Source organism: Furipterus horrens, unplaced genomic scaffold (assembly GCF_987537825.1).
Source record: "Furipterus horrens unplaced genomic scaffold, mFurHor1.1.pri manual_scaffold_2, whole genome shotgun sequence".
In the NCBI taxonomy this organism is placed as follows: Eukaryota; Metazoa; Chordata; class Mammalia; order Chiroptera; family Furipteridae; genus Furipterus; species Furipterus horrens.
The window spans coordinates 48,719,714-48,735,177 of NW_028327172.1; the positions used below are offsets into that span (position 1 = coordinate 48,719,714).

The 15,464-nt window shown below is 50.2% G+C and overlaps 2 protein-coding genes across 5 annotated transcripts in view; one reads left to right on the top strand and one right to left on the bottom strand.

The window, feature by feature from the left end:
* Nucleotides 1-9,805, top strand: part of MYO7A (myosin VIIA) — a 68,971-nt gene extending 59,166 nt beyond the window's left edge. For 3 of the 4 annotated variants that reach the window (XM_090265669.1, XM_090265673.1, XM_090265678.1), the window contains 8 exons: nt 1,062-1,175; nt 2,174-2,261; nt 2,441-2,547; nt 5,663-5,848; nt 6,292-6,408; nt 7,462-7,545; nt 8,433-8,552; nt 9,150-9,805. In XM_090265669.1, coding sequence (XP_090121795.1) covers nt 1,062-1,175; nt 2,174-2,261; nt 2,441-2,547; nt 5,663-5,848; nt 6,292-6,408; nt 7,462-7,545; nt 8,433-8,552; nt 9,150-9,239 — 906 coding nt within the window. In that variant the 3' untranslated portion in view covers nt 9,240-9,805. The remainder of the gene's footprint in view (nt 1-1,061; nt 1,176-2,173; nt 2,262-2,440; nt 2,548-5,662; nt 5,849-6,291; nt 6,409-7,461; nt 7,546-8,432; nt 8,553-9,149) is intronic. The other variant, XM_090265686.1, reaches the window with a different exon arrangement.
* A 1,740-nt stretch (nt 9,806-11,545) lies between these two features.
* GDPD4 (glycerophosphodiester phosphodiesterase domain containing 4) overlaps nt 11,546-15,464 on the bottom strand; it is an 84,784-nt gene continuing 80,865 nt past the window's right edge. The window contains exon 15 of the mRNA XM_090267306.1: nt 11,546-11,826. Within this exon, the coding sequence (XP_090123432.1) occupies nt 11,546-11,826 (281 nt within the window). The remainder of the gene's footprint in view (nt 11,827-15,464) is intronic.

Below are 15,464 nucleotides of genomic sequence, written 5' to 3' on the forward strand. Positions count from 1 at the left end.
CAGGGACACAGGAGGCACCCCCAGTGCCTCCCCCGCCGCCCCCACATTGGCCGCCTTCCTCCTGCTCCTCAGTGGAGTCAGGGCTCAGTCAAAAGGCTATGAACTCCCTGAGTCAGAAGCCCTCGGGGTCCTGGTCCAACCTTCTGTCTCCTTGAGCAGCTTCCTTGAGCAGGTCCTCCCTCCGCCTCTCGGAGGAGGCTCTGCCTGGGAATAAAGTGCTCCCCCCTCTGAGCTGAGCTCTGCCCTGGTGCCGCCTCCCTGGTGCTGGCTCTGTCCCCAGGCACAGGCCTCCCAGGCGCCCTGAGCCCACTTTCCTCAGACCCCTTCCTTCCTGCCCTCCCCTGACCTGAGTGGGGAGGGAGCTTGTCCAAAGGTCCTGTCTGCCCGGCTGTCACGCCCACTCGGTCAGGCTGCCCCTGATCGCCACTCCTTACCCCGTCTCTGCACAGTGTCTTATTCAGATAAATGAGTCCAACATTGACACTGTTCGTTTGAAAAGCAGTTTTAAAACCTGCCTAGAGACTGGGGACTCAGAAATGACAGAAAAACTTGCTAAGATCCTTTCCTGTCCCCTCCAGTGGACGGTTCCATGGAGCCCCCCTCAGCCCCCGCCACCCCATAATCGCAGACCTCCCTCCATCTAAACTTCCCCAGACTCCAGGCCCTTCCAGCCCAGTCTGCGCTGCTTCCCCTCTCTTTTTGTCCCCTCCCTCTTTCTGGAATTTGCTTTGCTCCGTCTCCAGTCTCTCTCCTTCTAGTCACCCCGCGCTATCTGGGCTCCCTTGGCCTCTGCTGTCACTCATGCTTGTACAGCCAGACCCAGGACCCTGGAGGCCAAGGCTGGGTGCCACTTGGAGGGCTGGGGAAGACCCACGCAGAAGTTGCCTTTTGCTTTTCTTAAATGTTGTGCCTAGCTCTGGACCCATGGGAGCCCTCTGGGGGTGGGGGAGGGAGTTGGGGGGGTGGGTCTTGCATAGGAGGGGGTCACTCTAGTTGGAAGCACAGCCAGAGCAGTGTGAGGGGCCCTCCCAGAGCCAAGTGACGCCCACCCCCACCTCTAGGCCTTCGAGGTCGAGTCCAGCACTAAGGCCAAGGACTTCTGCCAGAACATCGCCGCCCGGCTGCTCCTCAAGTCTGCTGAGGGATTCAGCCTCTTTGTCAAAATTGCAGACAAGGTGGGTGGTGAGTGGTTGTCTGCTGTTGGTCTGTCTGCCAGGAAATTTGCTGGAGCCGGAGCAGCTCCTGGGGCAGCCGGGGGAGGGGAGAGAGACACAGGAAGCAGGAGGAAGAGGAAGAGAGTTGCTCCTGTATGTGGCATCAGCTGGGATGCTCTCTCGCATGGTGGCAGCTGCCCTGACATCTCCCCTTCGGGGCACCACACTGTGCAGCCTCGGCCAGGCCCCACAGCCACCCCAACACACACCGACCTCCCATAGTGTTTGTCCCTCAGGGACCATACTGAGGCCAATTAACCCATGAAGTGAGGGTGATCATTCCCACCTGACAGATCACAAAACCTGAGCTTTGAAAGGTTAAAGGACTTATCCTAGGTCACACAGAAGGGACTGAGATCTAGGTGGGTCTGATTCAAAAATGCAGGCTCCTGCCACCATCTCACGTTGCCCTCCCCCACTTCTCTGTCCCTGGAGTCAAAGGCCCAGGGTCAAGCCCCTTCCTGTGGGAAGGCCTCCCTGACCAGCTCAGGCCGATCAGGTGCTCCCTCCCGTTGTTCGCTCCCAGTTCCCTGTGCATCCCTGCCGGCCTCCTCACTTTGCAACTGTCCCTGTGTGAGACACTAGGGACACAGAGGTGATGTCAGTGAGGTCCTGCACCCAGGGTCACTTAGAGCAGCAGGAGGAGCAGGGTGTGGATGCTGGAAACTGTCCAAGGCAGGGACTGGGGCTTGTTCTTGGCCTTTTCCCGGGCCTAGGGCAGCATTCAGTAGATCTTTGCTCAATGACAGAATGGGGTGACTGTCGCTCTGGGCAGGCTGCATTCTGGTGACACTACATATGCACAGTTGGGGCAGGGTGTGGCTGGTCCATGGATACCCCTTGTGGCTGCCACAGAGTCTTTCTGGAGAAGGGGCCACCAGGAAGTCCTTGGGTGGGAAAGTCAGAAAACTCAGTATTGCTCAAACTAAAATGAGGGGACTGGAATGCCACATCCTTAGGTCATCAGCGTGCCCGAGAATGACTTCTTCTTCGACTTTGTGCGACACCTGACAGACTGGATAAAGAAAGCGCGACCAGTCAAGGATGGTAACGTGAGGCTGGGTCCTGGGTCATCTGAGGCCGGAGCAGGTGCTGGCTCAGTGCCGTCCACGAGGCCCGCCTGGGTGGGACCCGAGGCTAGGGCCTCCTCCGGGGCTGGGGCTGGGCATGGGCAGTTCTTCGTACTGGCCCCCCCTGGGTGACAACCTGGCTGCCCTCTGCCACAGGAATTGTGCCCTCGCTCACCTATCAGGTGTTCTTCATGAAGAAGCTGTGGACCACCACAGTGCCCGGGAAGGACCCCATGGCCGATTCCATCTTCCACTATTACCAGGTGAGCGGCCCAGCGCCTCTGCCCTTGTTCCCTCCCGGTGCTGCGGCCTGTGTGCTTTGCGAGCAGGGAGCGCTGCGCTTGCCGGGGGCGGGGCCTGCGGCAGCAGAGCCTTGAAGAGATTCCTGTTGGGACCGACCCCCAGGGGGTCGCTGGTCCAGCCTCAAATTCAGACTCTTCTCCTTCCCAATGCTCCAGCCCTTAGGAGCTTGATAGTTTCTTCTGAGCTCCCGAACCCCATCTGTCCAGGCCCTTCCCTTGGTGACGGGCTGTCCTCTGCATTCGAGATTCTGCTGCTCCGCCTGGATGTGCCGGAGGCCTCGGTCAGTGTTTTCTGGCGCAGGCACGTGTCTGCAGGGAGCAGGAGGTGGAAGTGTCGTACAATGAGTCTCTATTATGTGTCTGACAGTTTTCACTCATTCAGTCCTCCCAACAAACCCCAGGAAGTAGGCACGTCGCTCCCCTTTTTCCAAGGGAGGAACTGAGACACAGAGAGATCAGGTGATATAATCAGGCGTGAGGCCAGGTCTTCCTTACTGCAAACTCAGTGATCCATTTGGGGCTACCCAGTTTACCATTCTGTGACAGAGACAAACCAGGATGCTGTGTGGGCGCAGTGGCATGGGGGACCGTGGCTGCCATGGTGGAGAGAACCTTGGCCTGGAGTCAAAGGGCTGCCCTCGTTCAAATTTGGGCTCCGCCTCTCCCAGCACCACTCCACCCTCACCCCAAGTGGCCCAGTTGGTGGACGGCACCATCAGCTACCAGTTTCCATGAGTCGGCCTTGGCATCTTCCTCTCCTCTCCCCTCCCACACCCCAGATCATGCACTTGACGACTTCACCTCCAAATATCTGTAAAGTCCACACACACGTCTCCATCGCCCCCACCAGCCCGGGTCAGCCCAGCATCTCCTCTCATCTGGATGCAGCCCATCGTAACCTTCTCTCTGATCTCCCCACTCCGTCCTTGTCCCCCTTCAATCTGTTCCCACCGTGGGGTCGCCATGCTTTCCAGACCCTCTCAGTGGGCCTCCCACGCTCCGAGGGCAGGACCGCAGATCCTGCCTGTGGCCCTGCGTGCACGCATCCTCCCTGCTCTGCCGCTTGGTCTTGTACCCGGTTCACACCAGCCACATTTTTTCAAGTTCCCAAGTTTGCCACTGGGCTTTGGCCACGTCCTCTCTTCTGGGACGCTCTGCTCTCAGCTCTGTCCCCCTTTCCCCGCTGAGCTTTTAGGTGTGAATTCAATCATTTTATCTTTTTTTAAAAAATTACAGTTTACATCTAATATCATTTTGTATTAGTTGCAGGCCTCCCGCATAGTGCTTAGGCAGAAAAACTTCACAAAGCGCTCCCCCTGGTATTGCCAGTACCCACCTGGCACCATACTTAGTTATTACACTGCTACTGACTGTATTTCCTATGCTGCACTTTCCATTCCTGTGACTATTTAATAACTACCAGTCTGTACTTCTCAGTCCCTCCACCTTTTTCACCCAGTCCCTCAATCCCTTCCCCTATAGCAACTGTCAGTCTGTTCTCTGCCTGAGTCTGTTTCTGTTTTGTTTGTTCATTTATATTGTTCTTAAGGTTCCATATATAAGTGAAATCATATGGTATTTGTCTTTCTCTATTTCACTGAGCATAATATCCTCTAGACCCATCCATGCTGTCGCAAATGGTAAGATTTTGTTCTTTTTTATGGCTGAGTAATGCTCCATTGTATATATGGGGGTGTGTGTGTGTATATATATATATATATCCCACACCTTTTTTATCCATTTGTCTGTTAATGGGTACTTGAGTTGCTTCCATTGCTTGGCTGTTGTAAATAATGCTGCAATGAATATAGGGGTGTATATATTCTTTCAAATTAGTGTTTTAGGTTTCTTTGGATATATAGTCAGAAGTAATATCGTTGGGTCATAAGGCAGTTCTATTCTTAATTTTTTGAGCGTGCTCCATACTGTTTTTCATCAGTCATCTTATCTGAAGAGAAGTCTTCCCTGTCTCCAAGACTGTTTCACGTCACCTTGTTTTATGTTCTCATACCACTGAACAGTTCATGGACTGGAATTGTACATTGATTTGGTGTGAGGATTAATGTCTGTGCTTGCCTTGACTATAAGTTTCATGAGAGTAAGGAGGGTGTATGTTGTTGTTTAAAGGGCTTGGCTCATAGTAAATGCTCAATAAGTATTTGTTGGCTTGATGGATGGGTGATAGGTGAATGGGTGACTCTGACTGGACTGGAGAAGGAGGGATGTAAATGAATTCATGGGTTGACTACTGGTGAGGGGATGGGTGAGTGGGCACATGAGAAGGAGGCTGGGTGGGTGGGTGGTGGACATACGGGGAAATGGATGGGAAACGGGTGTGGGTGCCACATGGCTGGGGAGGTGGATGGACGAGCAGTTGTGGATGGGCAGGGGGGTGGTGGCTGCAGAGGGTGGAGGGGACTATGAGTGAGTAGATGAAAAAATGGTGGATAATAATTGACTCAGCTTTCTGATTTGCAGTGTGTCCTCAGGCCAGCCTCAGTTTCCCTGTGCTTCCAATAAGAAAGTTTTAAGGCTCCAGGAGCTGGTGGGCAGTGCTTGCCGTTTAGAGGCTTCATCTTTGCTTTTGAGTTAGCAGACTAACTCCTCACCCCCACTCTATTCCTCTGGTTCTGGGTCTGGAAGTTCAAGGTGGGGAATGGGCTGGTGCTGCTGATGAAACCAGCCGGTCTCAAGGGAACACAGTGGAAGGAGGCTGGCCTGAAAGGCATTTCCCAATGGAGCACAGGCCTGGGAGGCCAGGATTTCCCGGCTGCTCACTTGGAGTTTCTTCATTTTTGAAATGGGACCACTCACCTCACTGCACTGCTCTGAGGGGAAATGACATAATGCTCACACACAGCTCTGTTTTCACACTGCAATGTGCTTAATCTGTACAGCCATAATTGCCATTTTCTTGGACTGTGTCATCTGCCCTTGAGGAGCAGTGTCAGCTGAGGCTGCAGAAGCGGGTGGGCCCCACATGGGATAAGGCAGTAGACCCGGCCTCAGGGTGGTCAGGAAGGAGCCCACTCCCTCCCAGTCCCTCCCTCCCTGTGACCTGCTCTGTCTCTGCCAGGAGCTGCCCAAGTATCTCCGAGGCTACCACAAGTGCACGCGGGAAGAGGTGCTGCAGCTGGGGGCACTGATCTACAGGGTCAAGTTCGAAGAGGACAAGTCCTACTTCCCCAGTATCCCCAAGATGCTGCGGGAGCTGGTGCCCCAGGACCTCATCCGGCAGGTCTCACCTGACGACTGGAAGCGGGTGAGCATAGGGGAGTAGTGGGAATAGGGTCCCCTGAAACGGGTCTCTGGGTACCCCAGGGGTCAAAGGGGGAGGTGTTGGCCAGCAGACCAGGGAAGTGTCTCCTGTGGCCCTGTATGTGATAAGGTCACCCCTCCATTCCCTCTCTACCTGCTTTAGTCTGCAGTCTTTCAGGCAAAGGATTCATTCAGCTGGCCACTGGCAGTAACCTTCTGTGTCCTGATTACTGTGGTGTCCTGACTTGACTTAATACTCTTTGGCCTGCTTGCTTGGGGAAGGGAAGGGAGGGCAAGAATTCATTAACTGGGATAAGGGAGGTAGCCCCTCACAGCCTCCAGGGCCCCCATCCTATGCCGGGCCCTCCAAGGCCCATGACAGCTGTGGACAGTGTGGATGGGGCAGGGGGTCCGGGGAGAGGCCTCTGACCCACCCCCCCTCCACAGTCCATTGTCGCCTACTTCAACAAGCACTCGGGAAAGTCCAAGGAGGATGCCAAGCTGGCCTTCCTGAAGCTCATCTTCAAGTGGCCCACCTTTGGCTCAGCCTTTTTCGAGGTGAAGGTACGCTGTGAGGGGCTTCTCAGAGAGGAGGGGGTACAAGAAGGCACAGGACTCCTCCCAGGGCTGTGGGAAACAGCAATGGCTCCTGCCACCTGCCCAGCAAGGAAAGGAGGGGAGTCCCTCAGCCAGGTCTCAGCTGGTGACTCAGCTAAGGGCTGAGCCCTAGACCCAGTCCCAGGACACTCCGGGACCAGCGCTCAGCCTGGCAGGGGAGGCAGATGTGTTAACAGGCTGGAAGCATGGAAGGTCATCTGTGGGAAGCTCTTCTCAAGGTGGCAGAGCCAGGGAGGCCCACCCAGACTGTGAAGGCTGAGGGGGCTTCCTGGAGGAGGCAACACCTGAGCTTTCCAGGGGGACCCTGGGCAGAGCGTGGCTGGCAGCTAGCATGAGCATAGCCCCAGAGCTATGAGAGCACGGGCTTGGGCCCAGAGAGCAAGTGGTTACGTGTGGCCCGGCATAGGGTGTGAGGGGAGCCAACTGTGGTGAGAGGCATGTGGGCAAGCAGGCGAGGAACTTTTCCTGCAGGTGGTGGCCAGCCTTGGAGCGTTCTGAACAAGAACGATGGGGCCAGAACCCCACTCTGACTGCAGGGTGGGGGTGGATCCGAGGGACATGACCTGAGGCAGGAGAGTGGGGAAGAGGCTGACGTGCGAGGATGAGGGGATAGGTCTGGATGGAGAGAGAGGATGGCCTGCTATGCACCTAGTGGGGAGGCCTTCAGGGAAGCACGGCTGTGCAAGGGGCAGAGTGGAGAGATAGCTGGAGGCAGGGGCAAGATTCAAGGAGGGTTTTTAAAGATGGGAGACTTTGGGCTGAGAGAGGAGAGCAGAGATTCCTAGAGAAGCGGGAGAGAAGGATAGCGCTGCTGCTGGGGAGAGCAGAAGAGAGGTTGTTTAGGGACCCATGCCGGGATTTGGGCAGCACCAAGGGCCCAGGAGAGGGCTGCCCAAGAGAGGTCAATTTAATCCTAGCTGGGTGTCTTCATTCCTCCCCACATGCAGCTTTTCCTGCACTGGTTCCCCCCATCTGATGGTTTTTGGCTTTCTTTACTAGCAAACTACGGAGCCGACCTTCCCTGAGATCCTCTTAATTGCCATCAACAAGTATGGGGTCAGCCTCATCGACCCTAGAACCAAGGTGAGCAGTGACAGGGAAGAGGAGGCAGGGGCAGGCTGCTCTGTCTGCTCCTCTCCCGAGGCCCCTGCCAGCTCCCATCCTCCCTTCATCCGCCCTCCTGGCCACACATCCTGAGAGGTTGGCTGTGTTTGCTCTGCCTACTTCCTGACCCCTCATCTGCTCCATCAAAATGGCTCTTCTAGAGTTACTCCCAAACACCTTGTTACTAAACCCAATGAACTCTTTTTAGTACTTGGACTTTCACCATCATTAGATGCTACCATCCACTCTCTCCTTCCTGAATGCTCTCTGCCCGTCTTGGTCAGGATGGCAGGCTGTGCTGGGGTAACTAAGGCTCATATTTATGGGCCAGAGCAGCCATCACTAAGGGGACCAGGAAGCACAGCCTGACCACGTGCACAGGGCCATTGGCGATAGGTGCCGATGACCACCATCTTCCCCTTGGCTTCATGCACTCACTTTCCTGGGTTTCCTCGTCTCTCTCTTGGCTGGTCCTCTCAGACCCTTCCTGGGCTTCGTCTTTACCCAGCCCATAAATATTTTGTTCCCCAAGGTTCTGTCCTGTCTTCTTCTTGTCTCTTTCCTCCAACTGTCCCTGGACCATCTCCTTCAAGACCATGGTTTCAGTTCCTTTAGGCCTCCAACATTTCCAATTCCAGTCCCACATGCCCAACATTTTCCTGGACTTCCCTGGGGGTCCAGCCAAGGCACGGAGGGGGAAGGCACCTGCCTCCCACAGCAGCTCCATGGCGGAGCCAGCCTCTCCCTTCCTGATCCTTTTCCGAGGGCCCGAGGCCCCTCATATGGGTGGTGTCTGTGGGCTGGAGCTGAGGGGACTGAGGCTGAGGATCCAGGCAGTGCAGCTTCAGGCTTTCTGCTCCCCCCAGGACATCCTGACCACTCACCCCTTCACCAAGATCTCCAACTGGAGCAGTGGCAACACCTACTTCCACATCACCATTGGGAACCTGGTGCGCGGGAGCAAACTGCTCTGTGAGACATCACTGGTGAGGGCTCCCCTGCACCCCCTGCAGCTTCGGCCACTCTCTCAGGCCCTGGAACAAACATGAGGAGTGTGGCTTGGCCTGAGGTCAGGATCAAGGGTTAGATTGGGGCCAAGTTCAGGTCAGTTTGAGGCTCAGCTTTAGATCTAGGGGAAGGGATTTAATCTGGGGCTGGGGAACAGATCCCACCTTTAACCATTATTGTTTGAGTGCCTTCAGTGTCTGAGGAGTGAGCCTTCAGCCCCTGAGCTGAACAGTAGAACCATTAGCAATGAGACCTCCTGACTGGGCTCAATTTCCAAGGTACAGCTCAACTGGTAGAGCCTTTAGAGTCATTCTGGGAGGTGGGCATCTGGGATTTGAGGAACCCAGGAGCCAGGGCCTCACTGTGGGGTTACAACAGCTCAGAACCTTAGACATCTGGCTGGATGAATCCAATCCCTCAGCTGGGCAGTGAGGGAGACAGAATCCACAGCGGACCAGGACCTGCCGTTGTCCAGGGTTCTGCCTACTGCAGAGTTTCCTGGGAGCTGTGTTCTGGGTCTGAGTGGGCTGGCCCTGTCCCACTTTTGCTCTGTATCTTCTTGCCACTGTTCCCAGGGCTACAAGATGGATGACCTCCTGACGTCCTACATCAGCCAGATGCTCACGGCCATGAGCAAACAGCGGGGCTCCAGGAGCTGCAAATGAACACCGTGGAGGTGGCCCTGGCTCTGTTCCTGCTCCCCAGGCAGCAGCTGGCTCAGGCCCATCAGCCACTTCTGCAGCTGAGGGAAGACCTTAGCCATCTGGGTGGGGAGGCTAGGCCAGCTGGCCACCAGTGATCGCACCAGCTTGGACTCTGGCCCTTTTTCCAGAGAGGTGGCCTTGCTGGGATCAAAGCACCCCTCCAGCCACCCCTGAGGCCCCTGGGTTGGATTTGGTTCTGGCTTGTTGTGGCCTTCCCACTTGTAAGAGCCTGGGCGGCTTGCATGCTTTTCTCATCTCAGACCAGCCCTGCCACACAACCTCCTTCGGCTTTTCTCCGTACCACTGGGACAGTGAATCAAGAGGACAACCTAGTGCTCCATATGGGACCAACCAAACCAAACCAAACCAAGAGTACATGGACTCCTAAGGGCCTGCTTCAGTTCCCCTAAGCCCAGGACCCTCACCTGGGGTGAAGGGGACAGGCCACTTTTATATATTGCAGTGTGAGTGCTGAGCCCCTGCTTTCCTGGTCACCTCAGGACATAAAGCATGTGTTTTACCTTCTGGCCCTAGAGTGTCTTTGTTGCAGGAATGGGAGGAGAAGGGAGAGTAAGTGGGGACAGGGCCTTGTGTGTGTGTGTGTGGTCTGTGTCATTCTCCTTGGTCTGTGTGTGCAGGGCCAAGCTGGTCTGGATTTGGGGGTAGGGCTGTCTGAGCCCAAGGTGTGCTTGAAAGGGATTTACAGGGCTGGCTGAGACCAGGGCAGGTTGCAGAGAAGCACCAGACATCAGCCTGGGATGTGAGGACCAAAGTGCGCATGGGCTGGGGACCTGGAGGAGGGACTGGCTTCTGTGCCTTCACTGGGGCCAGTGGAGCCAGAGGAGCCCTTCATCCTGTCAGAAGCGTCTCCTTGGCTCATCAAGGATCCACCAAGAACAATGCTTCCTTGGGCTAAATCCTTACACCTAGTGAGTGTCTAAAACGTTATTGTGTGACCAGGAGAGGGCTTCAAACAGGGAAGTTGTGATTTGGGGCAGTGCCTGGGATGAATGCCTAGAGAAAAACAGTGGAGAACCCCCTTGAAGTGGGCGTGTCTGTGATCTGCCTCAGGGTCCCCCTGATACTCAGCAGAGCTTGCCCTCATCGCCCATGTGCTGGGGTCATCCACATCGAGGTGCCCAGCCACCCCACAGGGAGACTATTCCTGCTCTCCCCAGCTGTCTGGGGGAGGGGGAGGGGCTGGTTGTGGAAATGGAGGCCCCAAACCAGACAGCCCAGCATTCTGGGATGATCGTATGGCTGTCCAAGACCCCCCTGCCGCCTAGTGGTTACATGACTCCACAGTCAGCCCAGGATACATCTGAGCCACGAGGAAGGTGCTGCAGTGGTCTGCCCTACACCGTCATCATGTAGATGGGGATACTGAGGCCCAGAGAAGTGTGCATAGGTGGCAGTCACCTAGTAGAACTCAATTCACTGCTTCTAACATTGCTCTCCCAGACAGGAGGGGCTCCAGAGGCTTGTTCTGGGCTCTAGTTTCCTTTCAAAGCCAAAGGCCATTGGGTGCACGTGGGATTATCCCAGCCTTTGACTGGTGAATCAGCCAACAGCAAGTATTAGGGAGAATCCCAGTTCACACTAATCACAAAAAGTGCATGTGGGATCAAATCTTTGCCCCCAACTCATGCCCATGCCACCTCTCATTTTATGACTCAGGACAGCATCACTTGTGCACTCATGCCCTAGTCTTTGTCAGCCTGATCATCACAGAAGGGTCCAGAGAACACACCATCTACCTCTCCATTCCTGCACGGTTGCCTTTATTTACATGCTGACGTCACCACCGCAGCTCCATCAGCAGGGAGTACTAGGAACGGTTAGGAGGAGACAAACCCTGCATCACCCAGAGAACAATGAGCTCCAGCTACAAGGCCACACAGCTGTTTTTTCCTTGTCCATACGCTGGAATTGCATCCTTTCTAAAGAGGCGAGACCAGAACATTCTCCTGAGAGCCTCACATGCTCTTCTGCACTCCTTTCTTGACACTCCCCACCATCACCAGCCTGAGGCACAGAGAGGAAGAATAAGGAGCAAGCAAGATGCGGCTAATTCTCTGAAGACAGCCCGAAGGAGAAGGATGTGCTGGATGTGGTAGAAAACGTCATAAAACTGGATTGTTGGGAGGATTCAATAGTGGGGAGTCTTTTCAGGTTCTGTTTCAGGATGAGGGACCTCTATGGAGCAAAATAAGGGTTCATTTGCCTTCAGGCACTGCAGTTTGGAGGGTGGCCACACTGTTGGCCTCCTAGGTGGGTGCTTGGGTGGGTTCAAAGGCCTCCTCAGTGGGCATCGGCTGTGTAAAGTCATCTGCAGCAGGCGTCGGTGGTTTGGTGGTTTCCTGGATTGCCTCTGGTTGTCTGTCTGTCTCCTTAGAGCCCAGGTCCTCACTTATGCTCCTCGCTAAACCTGGGGAGGGGGCTGCTGGAGTCTGAGGGCTTGTCCCAGCTTGGGAGGGAGGTTCTATGGATACACTCAAAGCTTCTCGTTTCTCACTTTTTCTCCTGTCAAGGCTTGTACTCTCAATATCTATGGGATAGAAAAGACAAAACAAAACAAAACACAGATTTCTCAAATGCCACTTCTCTAATCTTTGCTGGTCATGTGGTGTGTCCTAGTCATCTTTAAAATATCCGTCCCTCACCTGCCATCTCAAGTGCCCTCCCCCTAGTTCTTGCCCTAACCCCAACTTTGTGCAGATTTTATCATGGTACTCCAGTTCAGCATGGTACTGAAGGTCAATAAGAGTCTATTGTATGAGGTTCTAGCTCTCCACGGAAGCCCTCAGAGGACAGAGACTGACATTTCCTCAAAGTTCATACATTTCATAACCATTGCTTTAAAAAACAAATAGTCCTCTATTAGAACAGGAGCTTTGCATGGCCAGAGACTCTGTCTTGCTTGCCACTACATACACAGTGCTGCCACACGGGCATTTTTATCTGACTGACTGATAGGAAAAACAGACGGTGGAAATGTCTTCTTGTAACAACCCAGGAACTTGACTCTTACTGAGGACTAATTAAAAACTGGATAATATACAAAATCAAGAAAACATCTTAAAATTATCTATGAATTTACAATATGGGGAGGAACTGTGGGGCCAAAATCTAGAAGAAAGTGAGAATCCAATGGAGTAAGCCCAGAACTTGTTTATTTTTTACCCTGAATGTTTCAGTCTTGAAGAAACAGCTGCACACCTGAGCTTCATCTTCGGTCAGCTTCACAGGAGGAGGGAGAATTTTTATTGAATTATAGGTCAATTGAATTTTAGGACAACAAATACCATGAATGTGGTATACTGCTCCATTTATTTGAGTCTTCTTTCTCTCAGCAAACATTTGTAGTTTTCAATTTTGTGTTGTTTTAAATGCTATTTAAAACTTTTTTAAGTTTCTAATTACTCATGGATAATATATAGCTATCCAATTGATTTTTCTATATATTGATTTTGTATCCTGAGATATTGCCTAAGCCACTTATTACTTCCAGCAGGTTTGTTTGTTAGAATTTTTAATGTAAGTAATCATACCTGCAAATCAGAAGTTCTATTTATTCCTTTATGCTGTCATTTATCATATTAAACTGATTATGTTCTCCAGCCCAATGCTGAATAGGAGTTGTGAGAGCAAATAGCCTTGCCTTATTTCTGATCTTACAGGGAAAACATTCGTTGCATCCCCATTAAAAATTATATTGGCAGTAGGTTTTGTGTAAATATCTTTTATCAGATTGAGGAAATTTAATCCCTATTCCTAGTTTGCCCAGAACTTTTATTATAAGTGGGAGTTGACTTTTGTCAAATATACTGTTTTATTTTAATATGACATTATATTGATTAATTTTCAAATGATATATCCATCTTGCATTACTGGTATAAACCTTACTTGCTCATGATATATTAGCCTTTTTACACTGATGCTGATGGATTCACTTCGCTAATATTTTATTAAGGATTTTTATGTCTAAGTTTGTAAATGATATTAATGTGTAAATTTAGTTCTTCTAATGTCTTTGTGAGGCTTTATATGAGGATATTGCTGGCCTCAAAAAATCAGCTGGGTAGTAGTCCATCGTTTTGTTTTTTTTTTTCTGTGTTAGTATACAATTAATAGTATTTTTTAAACATTTGAATAACCAGTGAAACTCTTTGGGCCAACCCCTCCCCCCTTTATTTTTTATGGTGCAGTTTTTGATATATAAATTTGATTCTGATAGGTAGTGGATTATTAAAAATTTCTATTTCTTCTCAGTTCTGGTAAGTTATATATTTTAAGGAATGGTCTACTTGTCAAATTTTATGATATAAAAAAGTTCTTAATTTTCCTTTTGATGACTAGGTTCTAGAGGGATATTCCATCTTTTATTCAGCATTAATTATATTAGCAACCGGGCAACCTCTCTCATCTTGCTAAGAGTTTGTTAATTTTATTAAACTTTTCAAAGAATCAACTTCACTTTTTTCACTTTCTCTGTATTTTTTTTATTTTATTGATTCCTGCTATCTTTAGTATTTCCTTTCTTTTACTTGGGGAAAAATGTACTCCTCTGTTTAAGGTAGAAACTTAATCAATATTAAACCTTTCTTACTTCTAATATTTAAAGTCATAAATTTCCCTCTAAGTCCTGCTTTGATACCCCACAAACTTTACTGTTATATATACATTATCCTTTAGTTTAAAATATTTAATTTAATATCTAATTTCCCTTGTAATTTATTCCTTAATAAATGGGAAATTTAAAAATACATTAATTTCCAGGATTTAGAGGCTTATCTAGATATTTCATTAATATTTGTTTTTAATTTAATTTTGTTGTGGTCACAGAACATACACTGTAAGATTCCAGTCTTTTGAAATTTACTTATCGAGACTTGTTTGATGGCTCGTCATATAATCTATTTTGGCAAATATGCCATGTACATTTGAAAATATTGTATATTCTTCCAGTTGTTGGGGTTTTGTTTTATATCAATGTGGTTGGAACTTTTGTTCAGATTTCTATATTCTTTCTGATTTTCTTGTGTGTGCTTATTTGTTCTTTCAGGTACTGAGAGAAGACTTTTAAAATCTCCAGCTATGATTTCTCTTTCACTTTTTGTTTCATGTGTTTTGAAGCTCTGATATTAAGTGCATACACAGTTTTATTTATAATGGCTTCCTGATATATTGACCTTTTCATCTGTGAAATCTTTCTTTGTTTCCAGTAATGTTTCATGTTTTAAAGTCTATGTTTTCATATATTATTTCCTATGCTAATTGTTTGCATGGCATGTAATTTTCCCCATCTTTTACTTGGAATCTATTTGTGTCTTTGTATTTTCAGTATTTCTTTTGTAGACTGCAGATGGCTGGGACTTGTTGCTGCTTCTTTTTTAAAATTTATTTTTATTGTTTTTCTATTACAGTTGCCCCACTTTTTCCCCTGTTGCTCCCCCCACACCCAGCCCATCCCTTCTCCCACAGTCAGTCCCCACCCTGTTGTCCATGTCCATGGGTTATTTATACTAGTTCCTTTACTAAACCCTTCCCCTACTTACCCCCCTTATCTCTCCCCACCTCCCTGGAAATTGTTACTCTGTTCCTTGTTTACATGTCTCTAGTTCAGTTTTGTTCATTCGTTTGTGTTGTTCATTAGTTTCCTGTATTAGGCGATATCATATGGTATTTTCCTTTTGTTGCCTGGCTTATTTCGCTAAGCATAATTCTCTCTAGTTCCATCCATGTTATCACAAATAGCAGGAGTTTCTTCTTTCTTTCTGCTGCATAGTATTCCATTGTGTTAATGTACCACAGTTTTTAATCCACTCATCTACAGATGGGCACTTAGGTTGTTTCCAGCACTTGGCTACTGTAAACAGGGCTGCTATGAACATAGGGGTGCATAAGTTCTTTTGAATTAGGGTTTCAGGATTCTTCGGGTATAATCCTAGCAGTGGAATTGCTGGTTCAAAAGGCTGTTCCGTTTTTAGTTTTCTGAGGAAATTCCATACTGTTTTCCATAGTGGCTGCACCAGTCTGCATTCCCATCAGCAGTGCACTAGGGTTCCCGTTACTCCACATCCTCGCCAGCACTTGTTGTTTGTTGATTTGTTGATGATGGCCATTCTGACAGGTGTAAAGTGGTATCTCATTGTGGTTTTTATTTGCATCTCTCTGATGGCTAGT